This window comes from Equus asinus, unplaced genomic scaffold, assembly GCF_041296235.1.
Source record: "Equus asinus isolate D_3611 breed Donkey unplaced genomic scaffold, EquAss-T2T_v2 contig_803, whole genome shotgun sequence".
NCBI lineage: Eukaryota > Metazoa > Chordata > Mammalia > Perissodactyla > Equidae > Equus > Equus asinus.
Genome location: NW_027225520.1, coordinates 1877310 through 1898602, shown reverse-complemented (window position 1 = coordinate 1898602; position 21293 = coordinate 1877310). Strand labels below are relative to the sequence as shown.

Sequence of the window (21293 nt, the reverse complement as noted above, 5' to 3'; positions counted from 1 at the left end):
TTAAAAGGATCTTTTTGAATACCAGGTCTTCTCAGACAAGGGAAACAGAAGAAAAAAAGTGGGACTTCATCAGACTAAAGAGCTTCTGCAAGGCAAAAGAAACTAGGATCAAAACAAAAAGACAGCCCACCAAGTGGGAGAAAATATTTGCAAATCATATATCTGACAAGGAGTTAATCTCCATAATATATAAGGAATTCACACAACTGAACAACAAAAAGACAGCACAATCAAAAAATGAGCAGGGGATATGAACATTTTTCCAAAGAAGATATACAGATGGCCAAGAAACACATGAAAAGATGTTCAACATCACTAATCATCAGGGAAATGCAAATCAAAACTACACTAAGATACCACCTTACACCTGTTTAAATGGCTATAATCACTAAGACTAAAAATAACAAAAGTTGGAGAGGGTGTGGAGAAAAGGGAACCCTCATACACTGCTGGTGGGACTGCAAACTGGTATAGCCACTATGGAAAACAAGATGGAGGTTCCTCAGAAAACTAAAAATAGAAATACCATATCCAGTTATTCCATTACTGGGTATCTACCTAAACAACTTGCAATCAATAATCCAAAGAACATATGCACCCCTGTGTTGATAGCAGCACTATCCACAATAGCCAAGACCTGGAAGCAACCCAAGTGCCCATTGACCAATGATTGGATAAAGATGATGTGGTATATATACAATGGAATACTACTCAGCCATTAAAAGAAGACGGATCCATCCCATTTGCAACAACATGGAAGGACCTGGAGGGAATTATGCTTAGGGAAGTAAGACTGAAAAAGACAAACACCAGATGATTTCACTCACATGTGGAATATAAACAAACACATGGACAAAGAAAACAGTTCAGTGGTTACCAGGGGAAGGGGGGTGAGGGGTGGGCATAGGGGGTGAAGGAGAACACTTACGTGGTGACAGACAAGAAACAATGTACAACTGAAATTTCACAATGATGTCAACTCTTATGAACTCAATAGAAATTATATATATATATAAGATCAGTCTTCAGATATCCAGTCTAGTAGAATGTTGCTTAACTCTTGAATTTGGATATCTTTCATTCCTCAGATTTGGGAAGTTTTTGGCCATTATTTCCTCAAATAAATCTTTTGTCCCTTTCTCTTTCCTTCTGGAAGTTCCATGATGCATATATTGGTCCACTTGCTGATGTCCCATAAGTACCTTAGGCTCTCTTCACTTTTCTTTATTCTTTTTTCTTTTTTCTTCTCTAACTGAGTAATTTCATATGACCTGGTTTCAACTTATTGATTCTTCTGCTTGATCAAGTCTGCTATTGAACCCCTCTGTGAATTTTTCATTTTAGTTATTTGTATTCTTCAGCTCCAGAATTTCTGTTTGGTCCTTTTTTATAGTTTCCATCTCTTTAATATTCTCATTTTGTTTGTGCATCATTTTCCTGATTTCATTTAGCTGTCTATTGGTGTTCTCTTGTAGATCATTGAGCTTCCTTAAAACTATTATTTTCAAGTGTTTGTCAGGTATTCATAGGTCACCATTTCTTTGGAGTTGGTTTCTGGAGATTTAGTTTGTTTCTTTGATTGCATCGTGTTTCTCTGTTTCTTTGTGTGCCTTTTGATTTTTTTGCTGACTTTTATGCATTTGAAAAATAGCCACCTCTTCCAGTCTTTATGGGCTGCTTCATACAGGGGAAGACCTTCATCAGTCAGCCCAGTTATAGATTGTGGGCCCTCTGAAAGCTTTTGGGCAGATGTGACTCTCTAGGCTTGTGTGTGTGATTTGCCAATTAGAGAGGTTTGCCAGTTTCTTTTTCAGGAGCTCATAATCTCTTGCTCCCTCTAATATCTGTCTGTAGTACTGCAGCTTCTTTGGTGCTGCAGCAGGAAGCCACCCCACTCTCCTTTGTTCTCATTGGCCCCCAGGCATCCAAATTACGTCAGCTCCCATCAGCACCCCAAATCAGGTGAGATAGAAACCAGTCCCAATGGCAGCCCTCCAAAACGCTGGCACATAAGACACACGCTCTGTTCTCCTCCCTCCCTCCCTCCCGAGGATGAAGCTTCGAGTTGGGCACCTACTCCTGATGGTGCTGAGCCACGCTAGTCTCTGTCTGGTGCCAGACCATGCCAGTTCCATCAGCAGTTCGGGTCAAGTGAGACAGAAACCAGTCCTTCAGGCAGCTCTCCAAAAAGACGGAACTGTGAATGAATTTTCCTCTCTTTTCTTTCCCCTGCTCCTCACGATGGAGGAGCTGTAAGCAGGGGTGAGCTGTGCTGGCTTGGGGGAGAGGTGGTCGCAGGGAAAATGAAAGGGCTCTTCTGCCTAGTTTCAGGGTGGAAGTTGTTAGCTTTGCCCTTACCCAGGGGACTGCAACTTCTTACCTGGCTTCTGAAGTTCTCACAAAGATACTTTGGTCCATGTATTGCTGTTAAGACAGTGTCTCTGTCAGGGAAGAAGAGCTGGGACTTTGTATTCCTCCATCTTGCTGATGTCTCCCTCAGAATGTTGCTTAACTCTTATGACCTGAGTTTCAGTGTCATGATGAAAGATTGTGAAGGAACAATGATGAAAGTTAGCAATGGAAACTTGCGAGAATGTTAAAAAGCAGTAAGATGGTCAGACGACGCTAAAATCTGAAAAGTCAAGTCAGGACCAGAGAAGACAAAATACAGTATTGTTCATAGGAAACATTTTCTTGAGAGCCTAGCAGAATCATGTTCAGGAAACTTATTGAGAGCCTGCCATTCATACTCAAATATTTAACTACCTTCTACTGTGTGCTGATCACTGGTCTAGGCACCGAAAGGCACTGACTTTGTGGGACTCATGTAGCTGGAAAACAAATAACTCATACTTTTAATATGAGCTGATCACAATGTAAGGGTGAAAAAGATATGGTCCCTAACCTTAAACAAATTTAGTCCACTGACTATACAGAGGGGTAAGCAAATATCTGCAATACCATGTGACTTAGGCGGTCGTAGAGTAAGCATAATTGTTGAAGATCTGTGAATAAAGGGAGGCTGAAGACAGCTGCATCGAGAAAGAGGTACCTGAGTTGGCCTTGATTAGGGAACTCTCATATTCATAAAAAGTCTATTCCAAAATCCTCAAAAGTCAAAGGAAAGGTATTGGCGCTGGCCCCATGGCCAAGTGGTTAAGTTCGCATGTTCTGCTTTGGTGGCGTGGGGTTCACTGGTTCAGATCCTGAGTGTGGACCTACCACCGCTCATCAAGCCATGCTGTAGCAGTGTCTCACATAGAAGAGCTAAAATGACCTACAACTAGGATATACACCTATGTACTGGAGCTTTGGGGAGGAAAAAAAAAAAGGAAGATTGGTAACATGTTAACTCAGGGCCAGTCTTCCTCACCAAAAAAAAAGCATAAAAAAAAAAGAAAGGAAAGATGTTGTTAGGAACACAAGGAGCACAGCTGCGTGTGATTACAGTCATTAGACCCAGTGTTAGAAGCTACAGTGGGGCAATGAGAGACAGTTTTACCAAAGACCTTATGTGAACACAAGCAGAAACTAGGGCAGGGTTTTAAAAAATCTTTAAGGGTAATTTTTACCATCCATTATAATTGAATTTCTAATAATCATTCACATTTTTAAGTACAAATGTAACAACTATTGTACATGCCAAGTCCTTCCTCCTCACAACATCCCTGAGGTAGGTGCTATGCCTACCTTCATTTTACAGATGTGAAACAGGTTTGGTCAGCTGGGTAACTTACTCACTTAGCTGGTGAGGGAAAGATGTGGGACTTACCTGCATCTTTCTGACTCCACAGTCTGTTCTTAACCACTGTGACTGTTACGGATACACTTAGCTCCAGGAACAAAAAACCTGAAAAGTGACTAAAGTTTATTTTTCTCACATAAGAAGTCCAGAGGAGTTACTTTAGGGATTTTGTCTTAAGCCTGTCTTCAAGGAACTAGGTTCCTTTTCTTCCCTATTGTCCTTAGTGTGTGCCTCTGACCTCAGACCAAGTCACAAAATGGCTGCTAGGTCCCAAGGCATCATATCCACGTTCCAGGACTGCCCCCCCCCAAAAAAGGAAGGAGCAAAAGCCAAAGGCCTTTCTATCCAAGAAGAAAGGCCTCCTCAGAAACTCCAGCCCACATTTCATTGGCCAACCCTAGCAGCAAAGGAAGCTGGCAATTTGAGAGTTTTGTTTTCAGCCCCTTGACACAAATAATCCACATCAATCTACAAATCAAAATTGGGGTGAATTTATTATGAGTCAGGTCTGAGGACTAGCCTGGGGCCTTCCTCCCCCAAGGAAGGAAGGGCACCAAAGAAGTGGGGTGTACCGAGTGGTTATACACAGTCTTGGAACAAAGAGCATCCATCATATATGGCAGGAATATCCCTTTTACAATTATCGTGAGATGCTTTGCTGGCCCAGCAGGTCAGAGGTCAGTAGGTCAGTGGTCACAAGGTGGGTGGTCACACAGTGAGCACAGCAGGTCCATAATTAATCCTTAGTTTAGGGAGAGATGCATATTAAAGGAAATGCCGATGTGGGGGGAAGCTACCTCCTTATCTTTAAGGGCATTGTTCTTGTCTTTGGGACATTGTAAGCGTTTAAAGCAGATGTACAATGCATGCTCAACAGACCTTTCTGGAAAAACAAGGTCAGGTCAAATTAGTTTCAAACCAAATGGCTTCCTCATATCCTCCAATATAGCCTACTGCTTGTCACTTATTTATCACCCTTACAGTGTAGGAGGCAGGGGAAAGTGAGTTGGGTGGGTGCTGAGTGAACCCACTTAAACAGCACGTGCACAAACAACCTACACACTCACTCTGCTCAGTTACCTGCCTGAGAAAGTTGGAGTTACGAAGCCTAGTGTAGAGGGCTCACGTGACCCAGTCCTTTCTTTTCCTTCTTGTGTCTCTGTTCTCTTCAGCCAGACTTGGCTTTTTGCTCTTACCCAGCATGTTCTTTCCTTGAAGCCTCCACACTCCCACTGAGGCTCAACCTGCTCCCTGACGCCACCGCCAGTGCAGTCAGGACGCCTGCATTCCGCCACTAAGCGTGTATTAGTGTTAGAAGAGACGGCGCGTCACAAGAGAACCACAACCATACCTTCAACGCGAGAGAACGTGTGCTGCCCTCTCAGCAATCATGTCAAGGGCCAGGAGAGAAGGCTCTAGTATCTTCAGTGACCTGGGCTCCTTCTGTTTCGCGGCTCTGCCGTCTTCCACATGCGACTTCTGCCTCATTCCATCTTGAACACCGCAGAACGGCACGTAGTAGACACAAACGACAGGGACTGAGAGGGGTCAAAGCCAAGGGAGTGGTTTCCAGTCCTGAGCATGCTGCGGGGGCTTTTTCCGCTTTTCACCGTTTACTCGGAGTTAGCAGTTCGACCTGAGCTCCACTAGACGGCAGCACGTACACACATTGAGTATACCAATGTGCGAATCCTTAAAAACTCAAGGAAACAGAACCAGCAAACTCGGAAGAAACCTGAACTACACATCCCAGCATTCATCATTAAGCGCCTGACTTGTCTGCACGAAGGTCGGTCTCCGTTTGCCGCTCGCGCAGTGACCTGGAGGACGCCATCCACCTGCTGCTACTCTAAAGTAAGATTTCCTGGTATTTTTTCAATGAAACTTTAAATGGACTGGGAAAAGGAAATGTTTAATTTTTATGTGTTGCTTTGCTCTGCACGTTACTTATTTCAGGAAATCTTAGCAGTTAGATCAGGATTAGGGTGCATTTGGAAGTCTGGTATCTTAAGTTTTTCAAAATAACCAAAGAAGAGAGGATTTTTCAGTGAACATTTTTCTTCCGGGTTCATGAAGACAGAATTCCCGAAAATGCTCTGCCTCTGATAACGAAAAATTAACACTTTGATTCCAGTGTTTACAGTAAGAAAGCCATCACGTTTGCTTTTCATGTTGGAATTTACCATTTCAGGCCATGTTTGCAACTCATTTTCCCAAAAACTCTGTTTTAGCGTGGCAGTGCAGTTGACCTAACAGTAAACCTTCGGCTCCAAACTCCGGGCCCAGAAAGGCGGGGAGGCCGCCCGGAGCCCGGCGCCCAGAGCCGCAGGGCGCACGGGCTCAAGTCACAGCGTTTGATCCGCACGCTCAGGACTGGGGGTGGGTAAAGGTTCCTGGAGTCTCTCATTCCTAAAGTACATATTGAAAATATCTCAACTCTCCCCAAGTTTAAAGTGAGTATGAACCTCTCGTGTAAGAAGGGGGAAAACCAGTGAAAATTTCGTTGCCTCAGAGTGGCTGGGCTTCTTGGTGGCTGGCGAGGGCGGCCGCGGTCGGAGCGCCTCGGGCAGCGGCGAGCTGGTCCCGGAGTCGGGCGCCGGCAGCTCGGGGCAGCGCTGGGAGCAGAGGGAGCGAGCGCCCGGGCAGGGGCGGGGACGGCGGGGCACCCCCTGGAACGCCCGCCTCCTGTCCGCGCGTGGACGCCGCGGGCCCCGGGCGGCCGAGGGCTGGACGGCAGGGGTCCGGGCGACACGAGGCCCGCTGGACCGGCTGGTGGGAGGCCCGGGTGCGACGCCGGCTGGGACGCGGGAAGGAGCGCGCGAGACCGGGCCACACCTCGGGCCTTCGCCCCGCGCCCCGCCTCCCCCGGCGCGCCCGCCCCCGCCTGCCTGACGCCCCCCGGCGCGCCCGCCCCCGCCTGCCCGACGCCCCCCCACCCCGCCCCGCCCCCCCCCGGGCGCGCCCGCCCCCGCCTGCCTGACGCCCCCCCGCCCCGCCCCCCTGGCGCGCCCGCCCCCGCCTGCCTGACACCCCCCGCCCCCGCTTGCCTGACGCCTGCCCGCGTGAGCGCCCCCGGCGGGCGGAGCCGCGCGTGGCTGAGGAGCACGGAGTGGGGCTCAGGAGGAAAGGGCTTAGGGGCCCAGGCCGGAGAAGCCGCCTGCGCCTTCTCGGGCGCGGTGTGTGTGCGCGCGTGCTGCTTGAGTGCGTTCGCTCAACGCCCTCCCAGCTCGTTTCCCTGCCTTTCCCATCCTGAGGGGGGAAGACGGCGCCCCCACATGCCGGCCCCCGCGGCTGCTAGGGCTGGCGGGTGAAACGTGGGCCGGGGTTCTGAGCAGGCCTTCCTTCTTGGGTAGAAAGACCTTTGGCTTTTGCTCCTTCCCTTGGTGTTTTTTGGGGCGGATGCAGATATGGTGCCTTGGGACATAGCAGCCATGTTGTGACTTGGCGCGAGGTCAGAGGCACACGTTGAGAACAGCAGGATGGGGGAGAGAGCCTGGCTCCTTGAAGACCACCTCATTTGATCATCGTTTGACTCCTCGCCACCCCGACCTCAGCGCTAGCCGTTCCGCGCGCCCTGCAGTCGGCACTGGTCAGACCTGATGCACGCCACCTTTCCCCCGGTCACAGTGTCTCAGTCCTGCCTGTCAGAAGTGACTGACTGTGGCTGTTAAAGCGTTAACTCCCGCCGGCTTAAGCTTGAGAAGAGGATCGGCAGCGTTATGGGGAGGCCTGCGTTTCGTCTGTCTCTCTCACCTGGACCAGGCCACATCAGTTTCCTCATCTGTAAAATGGGGGTATTGGACATGATTTGATTTTCCGGTTCTTTTGTTCAGTGACTTTCTGAGGCCGATGGTGAAATCTTTCCAAGGGACAAGGAAAAACCACAGATGAGAGCCAGCCCTGATGGCTTAGTGGTTAAAGTTTGGTGCACTCCACTTCAGCCTCCTGGTTCAATGTTAGCTTAGGGCGAATCTTCCCCTGCAAAAATAAGAATATAAATAAACAAACTAGAAATGATTGATGGTGCAAACCCAACGGAAGTTTACAGGACAGAAAGCAGGAAGGACATGCCCAGTGGCATAGCAGTGCGTGCGGGCACAGCGGGGAGGATGGGGAGGGGAGGACTCCACCCCTTCTGGATCAGCATTGGGTTCTCAAAAAACCGAAAGGTGGGTCAAGTCCAATGTCTGTCTCTTACTGAGTATCAGTTGAGTGGGCTGTGCCAAATGGTTTTGATGTACAAAGCTAGGTATCTAGAGTGGGCGCTCTTGGAGAATTCTCATGGTGGGAATATTTGTGCTGAGGTGCCATCTTCAGGTTCTTAAAGGAGTACATTGAACCATTCATTCTAGATGTTACTGCATAGGACCATGTCTACAGTGCATGCCATTAAATACACGTGTCTGTAGATTAAACCGCAGGTTCCGTTATGGGTCGACTTGATGGGAAGGTCATCGTCCTGACAGCTGCTGCTCAGGGGATCGGCCGGGCCACTGCCATAGTAAGTTACTATCTCTGTTTGCTTCCTGCCTTTGGAGGTGTTGAATCACGTGGACAGATCCCATGGCTGTTTAATTCTGCTCTACTTCTTTTTTTTATTGGCTTTTGTGCTTCTGTTGTCTTAAGTTACAAAAATAAAAGTTGCTACTCTTGATCCCAGGCAGATGAAGCAAGGCTTACCTCACATATTTATTATGTGACGTCTCATAACTTTTGACGCTGAGAACTTATTTCTTTGCCTCAGTTTCTCTGCACTGTAATAAATTTGTTACAGCGGGCCTAAAGGAGTACATAGCCCTCTGAAATCACCTCAGTTCAGACATAGGACTCCAGAGTTCTAAGACTATCAGGTTACCTTTACCTTGTAATTTATAGCAGCTTCTTGCACATTATAGTCCTCACTTGAGCTAATAATGCAGCTTAACTGTAACGGTAGGATTAGTTTGATATTTGTAAATACACTAGTATACTCTTAGGAGGAAAAGTGTTGAAATAACCCATTTTTCTCATTATTTTGGGTTTAGTCACCTGCTCAGAAATGGAATAAAGGCTGTCAAATCACAGAATAGTAGTATTTTGAGAGGTGTTAATAACAGAATCCTAGTTTTTTAAAAACACGATTGTATTTGATGTTACTAAAAGGGATAAAGTCAGATGACAAGCACAATGTATGTCATGTTGTACTAATTAATGATAAAAATAACAATGGGAAGGGCTAAGTGAGACTAGATAGTTTGAAATTCCACCCATGTATAAGGAAAACAATGAAAATAAGATAAAGGGAGAAAAGGCTAAAGGATTTTCTATTCATGAGAGCAGCTTAACCAAGTAAACAAAGGATTCATTTGTGTGTTGTCTTCCAGGCTTTTGCAAGAGAAGGTGCCCAAGTCATAGCCACAGATATCAATGAGTCCAAACTTCAAGAACTGGAAAAGTACCCGGGTAAGCAACTCAGCAGCTTGAACTTGGGATTCAGAGTCCATAAGGTATTATAAAAAACAGTACTCGTCTGCTGAAAGAAAATTACTTGGCTGGTCAGCTCCACCGGCCTTCTTCTTAGAGCCTGATTCTTTGATATCAAATCTATATTCTGTGAACCTACAGACAAAAATCTGTATACTTAAATATATAAAAGTTGTATACTTAAAATTTTTTTTATCCAGCATGTTGAAGGATTTTGTACCTAATTACAAAGTTGTATGTGAAATTTAACAGTTGTTGCGTTAACTTTTAATGACAACTTTCACTTCTGTGCCCTACTCAGCACAGTGCTGTCCAGTAGGAAAATGATGTGAACCACGTGTGTGATTTAAATTTCCTGTGGCTACATTTAAAAAGTAAAAAGAAACAGATGAAAATTAATTTTAGTAATGTATTTTATTTAACTAAATATATCTAAAATACCATTTTAACATACTCAATATAAAAAAAATTTATGGAATATTTTACATTCTTTTTTCATACTAAATCTTTTAAATTCACGTGTGTTGTACACTTACAGCGCATTTCAGTTCTGACTAGCTGCATTTCAAGTGCTTAGTAGCCACATGTGCCTGGTGGCTACCATATTGGAGACAGCTCAGCCCTAAAGTCACATATGATCAGAAACCCTAAGAGAGTATGCAAATTATTTCGCTGTGTATCACCCCTTACTGCACCACACTGAACTCAACTCCAGCATCAAAGGACTTCAACTAGAGTTCCTCTGAAAGAAATCAGAACAGACAGCTCATTTGAAAGTTAATTCTTCCAGCAAAATAGAACAGGTTATATAATCAAATGCAAATTAGCACATTGAATTCATGAACGGAATTAGACTATGCTATTTTAATTATTGGATTGTTTATTTATTATTGGAAAATTATTTAATTTTAATAATAGGGAATTTTAACTCCAAGTCAGAAAAACGCTGTTGTACTGAAAAAGTATTGAAAAAGTACTAAGGGAAGAAAGTCCTCCCAAAACTTTCTCCCCTTTCTCTCCTTTTCTATGTTTATAATCTTTTCTTTCTATATCTATAAAAGAATAATAAACCATATTTTTTTTAAAAACATTAAAATAGTGACTTTCTTTTATTAGAGAATGTTTGGGGTTTTTTAGTAACTATTACAGTGTGTCTCTGAGATCCAATGCTGGATCTCTCATGTCTAGCTTTCAAGTGTTTCATCCCTTCTCCTGGCCCCTCATTTCTTCTCCTTGCAATTTAGTGCAGAAATAAGTGATTATACCCTTGACTGACAAAGTTGTTTCCAATAAATAATGGAATTGACATGAAGGTAAAGTGCACAAATGGAAACAGTCTCCTGTCTCACTGCCCTGCCCTTCCCTACCCCTCACTCAGATAGGATTCAGTGTTCCTGGGGCAGTGACTCGCCTCTGGGGAAAGAGCAAGCCTGCGCTCTGTTATTACTGCTGGCTCACTGAGAAGCATCTAATATAGATCATTCATACTTCACTGTAAAGTCTTTTCTCAGAAAAGGCCTTTAGTATTCAATTTAGAGAGTGAAGAGAAAGGGAGGGAAAGAGAGGTGTGTTATTGGGAGTTCAGGATGGGGAGGATTTTAAGATTTTTATTAATGAGATTCTTAAGATTCTTAAGACCCTACCAATGGTCAACAATCCTATGAAGGCAAAATGGACAGATACTGTAATCTTTGTACTTCAAAGCAGCTACATCTACAAGACTAAACATTTTTTATGGGTATAAGTAAATAGTTTCCCTTGTTTTATGTTTCAGGTATTCAGACTCGAGTCCTGGATGTCACAAAAAAAAAAACAAATTGATGAGTTTGCCAATGAAATTGAGAGAGTTGACATTCTCTTTAATGTTGCTGGGTAATTCATAACTTTTTAATTTCATTCTCCTCACAGAAAGTTTTCTATGTCTTTTATTAAAAGAAATTTGATAATATGGCCAAATTATTCTTTGTGAACCCTAATATATTCCTTAGGAAATAAAGCTGGATTTTGGACAGAATTTTTGTTACAAGTAAGATTCAGCAAGTAAAACAGCCATAGAAGTTGACATGTGCTTGGGGCCTAAAGGCACTTAAGGATACTCAAGACAACTGCTACCAATCCAACGCTGTTGATCTACCTAAGGCTGGGGACAGGCTCACACCAGTGGACTTGTCACTGATGTTCCACTAAGACTTATAAAATAAAATTAAAAACTGTTTTCCAGGAGTGTCTTTAAGGCAAAGTATATCTGCCAAAAACTGAGTACTCAGTTTATTGAAATGCGAATGTTCCCCATTTGTTGGCACAACATTCTGGCAAGTTCTTTCTACCTCCCAAGCGCAGCATTTCTTATTAGGGCAATTAATCCCAGCAAAAGAAGTTTCACTCTGTTGCTTTATATACAGCACAAAGAGAATGGCTTAATTGAACTTGATAGAGTAGTACCAAACTTGCTGAACCATGCTTGAAGGATGAGAGACTGGAGCTGGAGCAGCCCCATGTGGAGCAGCTAGTGCTTGTGCTCACTCTCCCTTTTCAGGCATGACAGTAGAGATGAGGACAGTTGAGGCTTACGCAGGACTAAGTAGATAGAGTCTGATGTTCCACTTTTCTTGTGTGGTGTTAACGTTTATACTGTGGCATTGATAGAAAAATCCTAGAGCCTTCTTATGTATTTTTATGATTCTTCCTAATCATGTTTCAGTATGAAAAAAGTCTGTCTATTCATAGTTTATCATGTGTTACAATGTATGGAAATTAAAGCAACAATTTATGATTATCTATTTTATAAATAATCTGCTCATCTTTCATAGAAGAATATATTCAGAACCATGAAAAAATCAACTAGCAAAATTATTTTTTGAGCATCTATTAAATTTTCAGCAAAGTAAGGGATATAGAAATATAGCATGTGGTTCTTGCTGTCATTTGATTGAACTGGAAGTACAGTGGTACATGGGAATCACAACTGACAATATTTTATAAGTAATTACATAATCTTGGTCCAGGGGACAGTGAAATCAATTAGGACCCCATTGTTATAAAGCTTCCTTGAGGAAATGTGACTTGGAAAATAGCAAAGGCTATTTTGAGGGTTTTCTTTTGTTCTGCTTTGTTTACTCAGTATGTCAGAACTGTACAGTAGCGATATTACTTTGCTGCCCTGAGATGGTGAGATACTTGTTTTCCCTGCAACTTTGATTTCCCTTGAGAATGATAAGTTCTTGCCACCTGAGGGCACTGCTGCTCTTGAAATCAGAGTCCACTGGGGCAAGTGTCCTCAGTTGTTTGTAATGGCGTTGATATTTCCTGTGCATTTGGTATAGAGCTTCTTATGTTTGGGGGCTCCAGACACTTGCCGCCTTCTTTTAAAAGAAGGATCTTGTTTTCAAATAACAAATTTTTTACCTTAAGTTGTTGAGACACTTACTTACCTAATGTACCAAGTGATACTATGTTTGAATTGTTAAAAGTCTTGGTTAGGGAAGGGACAATGGTCTAAGTCAATAAATGAAAATAAAAATGAAAAGGAAGTGGAATAGAAATCGTTTTTAATGATAATTTTTCCCCATTGTTTAATTACTCTTCCAGTTTTGTTCATCATGGAACCATCCTGGACTGTGAGGAGAAAGACTGGGACTTCTCAATGAATCTTAACGTCCGCAGCATGTACCTGATGATCAAGGCCTTTCTTCCTAAAGTAAGGTGACCACCACCAGGATGACCACCACGTTAGTCTCCAGGTCTCCATCCTGGGCATCCAGAAAGAATCCTCACATGTGCTGAAGAGTAATGGTAGTTAACGTAATGACTAACATGTAGTGAACATAAATACCAAGGCATTTAGTATAAATTAATTCGTCTGACCTTCCAGTTCATCCATTCAAAGAATATTTATTAAGCACTTTCTACATGCCAGGCTCCATTCTAGGTGCAGAAGACAAATCAGAGAACTAAACAAAGTCCCTTCTGTCAGGGAACTTCCATTTTGGAGAGGTGAGACAGGATAATATGTAATCAAATAAACATATAACATGTGAGGTAGTTATAAGTACTATGAAGAGAAAAAAAGCTCAGTTATTAGAGAGGTCCCAGAGGGCCTCACTGATAAGGTGAGATTTTCATAGAGGCTGAATGGAGCAACGGAGCTAACCATTCAGGTGTTTGGGGAGAAGCTTCCAGGGAGAGGGACAGCAGGAGGCCTGTGGGACCAGAACAATCCGATGAGGTAGGTACTACTTTGTCCCATTCACTGTACAGAGAAAGAAACTAGGAGGTTAAGTAACTTGCCCAAATCACATAACTAGCAAGTGGTTAGAGCTAAGACTAGGCACACGCTCTCAGGATGGATGTACCCCACTGCTTTTCTGTACCTTGAGTACCCTCCTTACTCTCCTGTCTTTAGCTGAGCCACTGAAGTTCCAGAGAGGTGAGAGACAGCATGTGCTGAAGAGAGAGTATTCCTCCTGAGTCTGCCACCCTTGAATTCTCCAGCCTTCACACAGCTCATCAATGTTTTTCATTTTGTTATACAAATAAGCTTTAAGTACCTTTTGATACAAAGCACCACACCAGGTGCTCTAGGGGAGACAGGTGTAAATATGAAAAATGTTGACTTCAAATGAGCTTGTAAGCCAGCAGTGGCAGACAGCACGGGCTCAGACAATGGACGGGTTGACTGAGTACAGAACCAGCTCAGTTCAAGGTTGTAAATTAAATCCTAGTGAAATGCAGAAGAGCCATTCTTTCCATCCATCCCTGCTGGATGAGATGACTGGAGTACTGAATGCTGCCCTGTGCGGGGCAGGAGAAGAGCTTTTTAATGGCGCAGCAGGACTGATACTTTGCTCTGAACATTCAACCTAATGTCAAGAAGGATGCAGATGAATGCTAAAAGGAAAGTTAGAGAAATTGACTTAGTAACAAAGGAATTTGTTTTTAATCTATTTGTTTAGTGCCTAGAAGGGATCTTTGGGTGGGCCCACAGATTGTTGAACTAGCAAATTTTTTAAAAATATAAATTGCCTTTTTTACCTATCTGGAGGTGATGAAAATCTGTTATTTGGAACTTGGATGCATTTTTTGAAGGCTGGTCCTTAACACAGGATTTGGGGAGAAGCAAAGGCTGTGGTAAAAGGGGAGAGCGTCCGTCACAGCTGGTGAGACGTGTGAGACTCATTTGTAAAATGAGCTTGTTCGTGTCTGCAGTGCTTCACGAGTATCAGTGAGGAACGTAGGTGTGAGGCACAGTGGAGCTGAAATTTACACTTGTAAGTGTTAACTTTTAAAATATCGAACAATAACTTGCAAATTAGTGAGTTTGCCTGTGATTTAAAGCACCTTAACAATAATCCATATGAAACAATGACACTCGTTTGTAAAAAACGAAAAGAAAAAAATCCCCCAAAATATTAACCAGTGGGATGGGGAATCAAAAGGAGTCAGTGCCACTTGTTAAGGTGACCCTAACCAACCTGACCCCAAGGTCAGACTCTGGTGTCAAAAAACCTTCGGCACAGCCTGAGCTCTGCCCCTAATTCGCCAGGTGCCCTAGGAGATGGTACTTAGGCTCTCTCAGCATGTGTTTCTTCTATTTATTTATTTACTTTTTTTTTTCTAAGATTTTATTTTTACTTTTTCTCCTCAAAGCCCCCCGGTACATAGTTGTGTACTTTTAGTTGTGGGTCCTTCTAGTTGTGGCATGTGGGATGCCACCTCAGCGTGACTTGATGAGCAGTGCCATGTCCACACCCAGGATTCAAACCAGCAAAAGCCTGGGCCACCGAAGCGGAATGCGCAAACTTAACCACTCAACCGCAGGGCCAGCCCCATGTTTCTTCTGTTTAAAATGAGGGTGATAGATTACACAATCCCTTCCAGCAGTAATTGTCTAGGATCCTCTTGTGTTCGTTAACCATGACACACATATACCCAGTTAGAACTTTCCAGAGGAAGCCAGGATTTGGAGTCCAAGCAGATCTGCAAGGTCAGGTGGTCAAAATATAGGAACACTTGTAGGAAATTTCTGTTCATGGATAGACATTCCAAGACTGAAAGATCGGTCAAAAGGCAGAGGACAAATTGAAGATTCTGTAAGAGGTCAGTGCAGAATCCAAGGTCCACTAGAAAAGAAGATCCATTACGACAAGGATCTGGGGAGGGCTTGGATGTTTGGGGATTTTTCCTCCTTTGCTGTATTGTAGAAGAGTCCCTAGCACACGGAAGTGCTTAGCAAATGTTGGTTGAATGAGTAAGTGAATCTAGGTTATCAGTCCAGGTTGGGGTCAGGCATGGAATCACTGAAGACCCAAGGAGCCAAGGTCTGCCAAGTTTAGGAGCTGAGTTCTGGTTGATGGGGACAGAAGAGCTGAGTCAGAGTGGGACTGACTAGATACAGCTAGAGGAGATCTTTAGAGACCTTTGTAGCCCTGCCTGAGCTTCTGGAAGATCAGTCCTATGTGGCCTTACTATGTACAGACACTCCACTTTATGGGCCACAGAGGGCTGCTGCTTGGCAGGCAGAGGGAGCATCACACGGGACAGCAGGTTCTGAGCTGGGGGTAGGAAGGCAGCATGGAGGGAGGCAAGGACTTTGGGCTGGAGAATCAGCAGACAGGCCCAGCCGAATGTATGGTACCAGTGTTGGGGCAGCAGTAGCATCTCTAGGCGCGAAATTCTAGTTTGCCTGAGAGATTATTGCATTTCAGAAGATTGGAGACTGAACTCACTTAATAGCCCATTTTTATATATTAAGTTGGGCTGTATGTATTAAAAATAGATTATGTATGTTAATTATATTTCAATAAAACTGGAACAATAAAGTAAAATGGGTTATTTGCTAAAATGGATAAGAAAGAATAATTTTAAGGCTTAGTTTTCAACACCATTCTACTCTACTAATTTTCCTAGTGTTTTTTATGAGGACCCCATTTCATTATGATTCTCTTTATTTTATAGACACACAAGTTGAGTTAAATATATTCTCCCCTCCATCTTCCTTGACTTGGTGGGTCACCTCAGCCTCTCCCGGTGTCCTTCGCTGTCTCCAGCACCATGCCATAGGCTGGTTTCAGACTCTCTGCTTTTAGTATGATTGGTAGCTAAGTATCAAAACGGAAAGTAGGAAGATGACCATAAAGAGATGTATAATCTTGGCAGCCTCATCCCTGATCCATTCGATCATTCACCGTCTCCATTCCTGCCTCTGTCTGAAAGCTACTGGAGAAACTCACCCCAACGGAAGTGACTTTTTTCTCTAGACCCTTTACACTGCCTCTCAAGACTCTGCTCTTTTAGAAACTTCACTTGATTTTCATGATAGAGTATATCCTGGTTTTCCTTCCTCTGTTCTCTAGTTGATATTCTCCCTTTTCCTCCCGGCAGTTATTTGAACTCTTCCCCACTCTCTCGTGGCCACCATCTCCCCTTGTTCTCTATAGTCATCCTCCCAGCCTCTGACTTCCATGAAAAGTTAGTGCCCATTAGGCCCATTCTCTCAACCTCTTGCTTCTTCCTCCAAAACGTTTATGAGTACCCATGCCCTTGCATGTACATAATATTATCTTGAAAACATACGTATATGTTATAATTAATAAAGTGTAAGTTCATTGAAAACAAAACATTTTTTAAGTCATAGCAGCCTGTTTCATTATATATTCTTTTAGGTCTGGGGCAGGGCCCAGTAATCTGCACTTTAAACTAGCACCTCAGGAGATCTTAATTCATCAAAACGTATTGACCGCCTACTGTGCCCCTTGTCTAGGAGGACAACACAGCCCCAGACCCTCCTCTCTCAAAGTTCACAATTGAGTGGGGAAATCCTGCAGGACGTATTTTTAGGAAACACTGCCCTTGACAGGAGGCTGCCATCAGTGCATGTGGCCATGGACTGAGCTCTGCCTGCTGTGTCTGCTTTTACCACTCCTTTCCCGAACCACTACTGCAGCTTCCAGTCGTCTCCAGCATAGGCTGCCAGAGGAACCTGTAATCCCCGGATCTAGACATACCGCTCCTCCTCTGCACTAAGGCCTGCCTTATCTTCAGGGGAAATCCCAAATTCCTAAATTTAGTCCCTGTTGGCCTCTAAGGCCTCTTTCCTCCCAGGGCCTGCCTTCCAGCCAGACCCATCCCTTCCCCCCAGTTCCATAATAGAACCTTTATACCTATGGTTCTCATTCCTTAAAACACGCTTCTCTTTTGTTTTTCTGACTGTTACTCCACAAAAATGGGGTTCTCCTACCCAATGCACGTGGAAAAAAAAACAATTAATTACAGCATCAGATTTGGGGAAAGAAAAAAGCTTTATTGCTAGCTTGATCTGCAAAGAGACAGGAGGCGTATTCTCTCAGATCTGTCTCCCTGATCAAGGACTTGGGGCAAAATTTATGGGATGAAGGGCAGGGTGGTCTGAAGGGTGGAGACGGATACTTGGAGGTGAGAAATGAGGTGAGTGATGATCTGTGCAAGTGCAGTCAGCTCCATGGCTCTTCATAGGACGCATATTCACAGAATGGTGATGTTGGCATGATCTGAGGGTGGAGTTTTCAGCCCTTTGATGTCAAAAAGATTACTTAACAGGCATTTGCGCAGGCCCACTTGATGGAATGGTGGTCTTACCTGGCCTGAACTGGACAAGGGGGGACTCTCAGTTCCTGAAAACCCACTCTTATTACTCTGTTGGTAAGACGGGGTCAGTTGAACTGGTCCTGGAGGGCCCACGGTTACACTAATACTCTAGTTTTCAAAAATCGACCCACATATTTCCTCCTAGGAGCCCTCCTCTGAGTGTCCAACAGTGGATTGGCCCCTTCCTACCACCCACCACCTGTTCTCTGTGAAGGCCCATGCTGTCTCTGGATGCTGATTATGTCAGCCACCCAGTCAGACTGGCAGCTCTCCATAGGCAGGGACTGTGTCACTTATCTTTGAATCTCCTGGACCTACACAATACCCAGCCACTGTAGGTATTCATCAAATAATGTGTTCACTGGAGTAAGAGTTTTCTAACATCAGGAACACAGTAAATATGAACATTCATTTGCACTGGCTTAGAGTTCATCCTCGGTCTTGCTGATACTCTTGTGACAGGGAAGGTGGTAGTCCCCCTGGGAGATGTTCTTGCCAGTGAGAGTGTACTCTGCCATCAGTTCCCAGCAGTGATGAGGAGGTTGTTAAGACTGCTTAATAGTACTTCATGTTAACAGCTAATAAGATGGTTCTGCAAACCCAGAGTAAATGCAGATCTTTTAAAGAGGTAGTATTTTTAGCCTGCAGAGTGGCATTTTTTTTTTTATTATTTGTTTTATTTTGGCAGATGCTCACAAATCTGGCAATATTATCAACATGTCCTCTGTGGCTTCCAGCATCAAAGGTAAGTCTGTTTTCCTCTGGGGGTTGTGATGAACATACTCATAATCTTCACAAGCTAAGGGTTTTGGAAACAAGCATAGCAGATATGATAAAACTTACCCATAACTTCAAAACTGCTCTTTTAAAATTAGTATTAAGTTCCTTGTCTACCAGTCCTTTCACCTTACATGTGATCCAGTGACATTAAATGAAAGTTTGTTTTTTGTGCTCTCCCGTTTAGTTCTTCTAATGGATATGGCAGTGGAGATCAAAGTGGGAGAAGGAAACATTTATTCATTTGATTAATCAAAAATGTATTGAACACCTACTGTGTGCCCCTGCCCCCAGAGAGTTCACAGTCCAAAACGGGGAGAGGGGAGAGGCTCAGGCAAACACACGTCTTCCACCATGTGATAGTTCCACTAAAGCGGAACACGCGCACTTAACCACTGAGCCACCAGGCTGGCCCCAGCTATTTCATTTTAAACTTGAAAATCCATGTGTGCCAGACTGTGCCCTTATCTCCATCTTGCACTGCAATCCTGGCCCTTCAACTTGACTTCTCGTTTAGGGCCCAGATCAACTGTCTTTGTGAAGCACCCCCCCAAGCCCACAGGCAGAGTTACTTCCCGTATTGTCACAGCACTTCATACAAAGCTCTGTTACAAAAAAAAAACAAAAAAAGAAATAGCCACTGCTGAGAGAACATTCCTTCTCTTTGCGAGGATACACACATTAAGCCTGCATGAGAGAGAAATGCAAAGAAATGCCTAAGCTTCTTGGTCTTTTGTTTTGCTTTGCTTTACCCTAATTTTCTTTTCTTTTCTTTCTTTTTTTTTTTTTTGAGGAAGATTAGCCCTCAGCTAACATCTGCCGCCAATCCTCCTCTTTTTGCTGAGGAAAGCTGGCCCTGAGCTAACATCCATGTCCATCTTCCTCTACTTTATATGTGGGACACCTGCCACAGCATGGCTTGATAAGCGGTGCTGTGTCCGCACCCGGGATCCAAACCGGCGAACCCCAGGCTGCCAAAGCAGAACGTGCAAACTTAACCACTGCGCCAGTTTTCTTTTTTTATCTTTTTTATTTTATTGAGGTCATAATAGTTTATAACACTGTGAAGTTTCAGTTGTGCATTATTATTTTTCAGTCACCATATGTTGCCCGCAGCCGCAAAGGGCAAGGAATGACAGGCACCGCCAAGGCTATTTGGTTGTTTCAGCAATCAAAGGTTTTGGATAAAGGGAAACAGAACAAGGAGTGGGCATAAGGGAGAACAACAAATCGGTACTTACAACATCCACACCACAATCAGCTGGGGAAGTCCCAATAGTTTGTACGGCGGGTGGGAGTGCCGATTGTCCGGGTCTGAGGCAAGGTGTCCTTTCCTCAGTGAGACTCCCAATTGTTCTATGCCTGTGACTCCCTTTTACCCTAAGGTTTCTCTGGGTTCTGACTCAGGGTTTTAGACATTTGGATATTTTGAGTTATTTCTTCTTGTTCCCACAGATGGGGTGCTTCTATCTTTTTCGTTCCCATGGATAGGATGTTTCTAAAGTCCTGTCAGGTGCCCGTCAGGGTGGCCAGCCCAGACAAGGAACATGACACAGGACTCATTCTTTGTAACTTGTGCCTTAGAGTCAGGGCCGAAGTGGCCCTGAGCCCAGACACATTCCTTTGTGTAGGGCCCAGGCCCAGTATCCTTGGAAGGTGGGGAGGTCAATGAACTCTGTGCACCTTATAAATGGTGCCTCTTCACCCCTTGTGCCCACACCCTAACCCCCTTCCCCCTGGTAACCACTAAACTGTTTTCTTTGTCCATGTGTTAGTTTTTCTTCCACATATGAGTGAAATCATATGGTGTTTGTCTTTCTCTATCTGGCCTATTTTGCTTAGCATATTACCCTCCAGGTCCATCCATGTTGTGGTGAATGGGACAATTTTGTCTTTTTTATGGCTGAGTAGTATTCCGTTGTATATATACCACATCTTTATCCATTCATCAGTCGGTGGACTCTTGGGTTGCTTCCACATCTTGGCTATTGTGAATAATGCTGCAGTGAACATAGGGGTGCATATATCTTTACACATTCATGTTTTCATGATCTTTGGATAAATACTCAGTAGTGGAATAGGTGGGTGGTATGGTTATTTCTATTTTTAACTTTCTGAGGAATCTCCATACTGTTTTCCATGGTGGCTACACCAGTTTGCATTCCCACCAGCAGTGGATGAGGCTTCCCTTTTCTCCACATCCTCTGCAACATTTTTTGGTTTTTCTCTTGGTAATTATAGCCATTTTAACAGGTAAAAGGTGATATCTCATTGTATTTTTGATTTGCATTTCCCTAATAATTAGTGATGTTGAACATCTTTTCATGTGCCTGTTGGCCATCTATATATCTTCTTTGGAAAAATGTCTGTTCGTGTCCTCTGCCCATTTTTGGATCAGCTTGTTTGTTGTTGAGATGTATGAGTTCTTTGTCTATTTTGGAAATTAACACCTTGTTGGATTTATGATTTGCAAATATTTTCTCTCAGTTGGTGGGTTGTCTTTTTGTTTTGTTCCTGGTTTCCTTTGCCTTGCAGAAGCTCTTTAGTCCAATGAAGTCCCATTTGTTTATTTTTTTCTTTTGTTTCCCTTGTCCAAGTAAAAATGGTATTCGAAAAGATACTGCTAAGACTGATATCCAAGAGTGTACTGCTTATATTTTCTTCTGGGAGTTTTATGGTTTCACAT

The 21293-nt window shown here is 43.7% G+C and overlaps 1 protein-coding gene and 1 long non-coding RNA gene across 9 annotated transcripts in view; one reads left to right on the top strand and one right to left on the bottom strand.

Moving 5' to 3' along the window:
- Positions 1–5476, bottom strand: part of LOC139044373 (uncharacterized) — a 49703-nt gene extending 44227 nt beyond the window's left edge. Inside the window, exons 1-2 of one of the 2 annotated variants that reach the window (XR_011501313.1) lie at positions 4826–5476; positions 3773–3850 (exon numbers count right to left, since the gene is read on the bottom strand). This is a non-coding gene — a long non-coding RNA (uncharacterized lncRNA). The remainder of the gene's footprint in view (positions 1–3772; positions 3851–4825) is intronic. The other variant, XR_011501312.1, reaches the window with a different exon arrangement.
- Positions 5002–21293, top strand: part of LOC139044371 (dehydrogenase/reductase SDR family member 6-like) — a 30145-nt gene continuing 13853 nt past the window's right edge. For 2 of the 7 annotated variants that reach the window (XM_070503839.1, XM_070503836.1), the window contains exons 1-6: positions 5002–5599; positions 8155–8246; positions 9109–9187; positions 10983–11080; positions 12797–12910; positions 18519–18575. In XM_070503839.1, coding sequence (XP_070359940.1) covers positions 18548–18575 — 28 coding nt within the window. In that variant the 5' untranslated portion in view covers positions 5002–5599; positions 8155–8246; positions 9109–9187; ... (1 more) ...; positions 12797–12910; positions 18519–18547. Of the gene's footprint in view, positions 5600–6822; positions 7915–8154; positions 8247–9108; positions 9188–10982; positions 11081–12796; positions 12911–18518; positions 18576–21293 lie in introns of those variants that run through there. The other 5 variants (XM_070503837.1, XM_070503838.1, XM_070503840.1 and 2 more) reach the window with 5 other exon arrangements.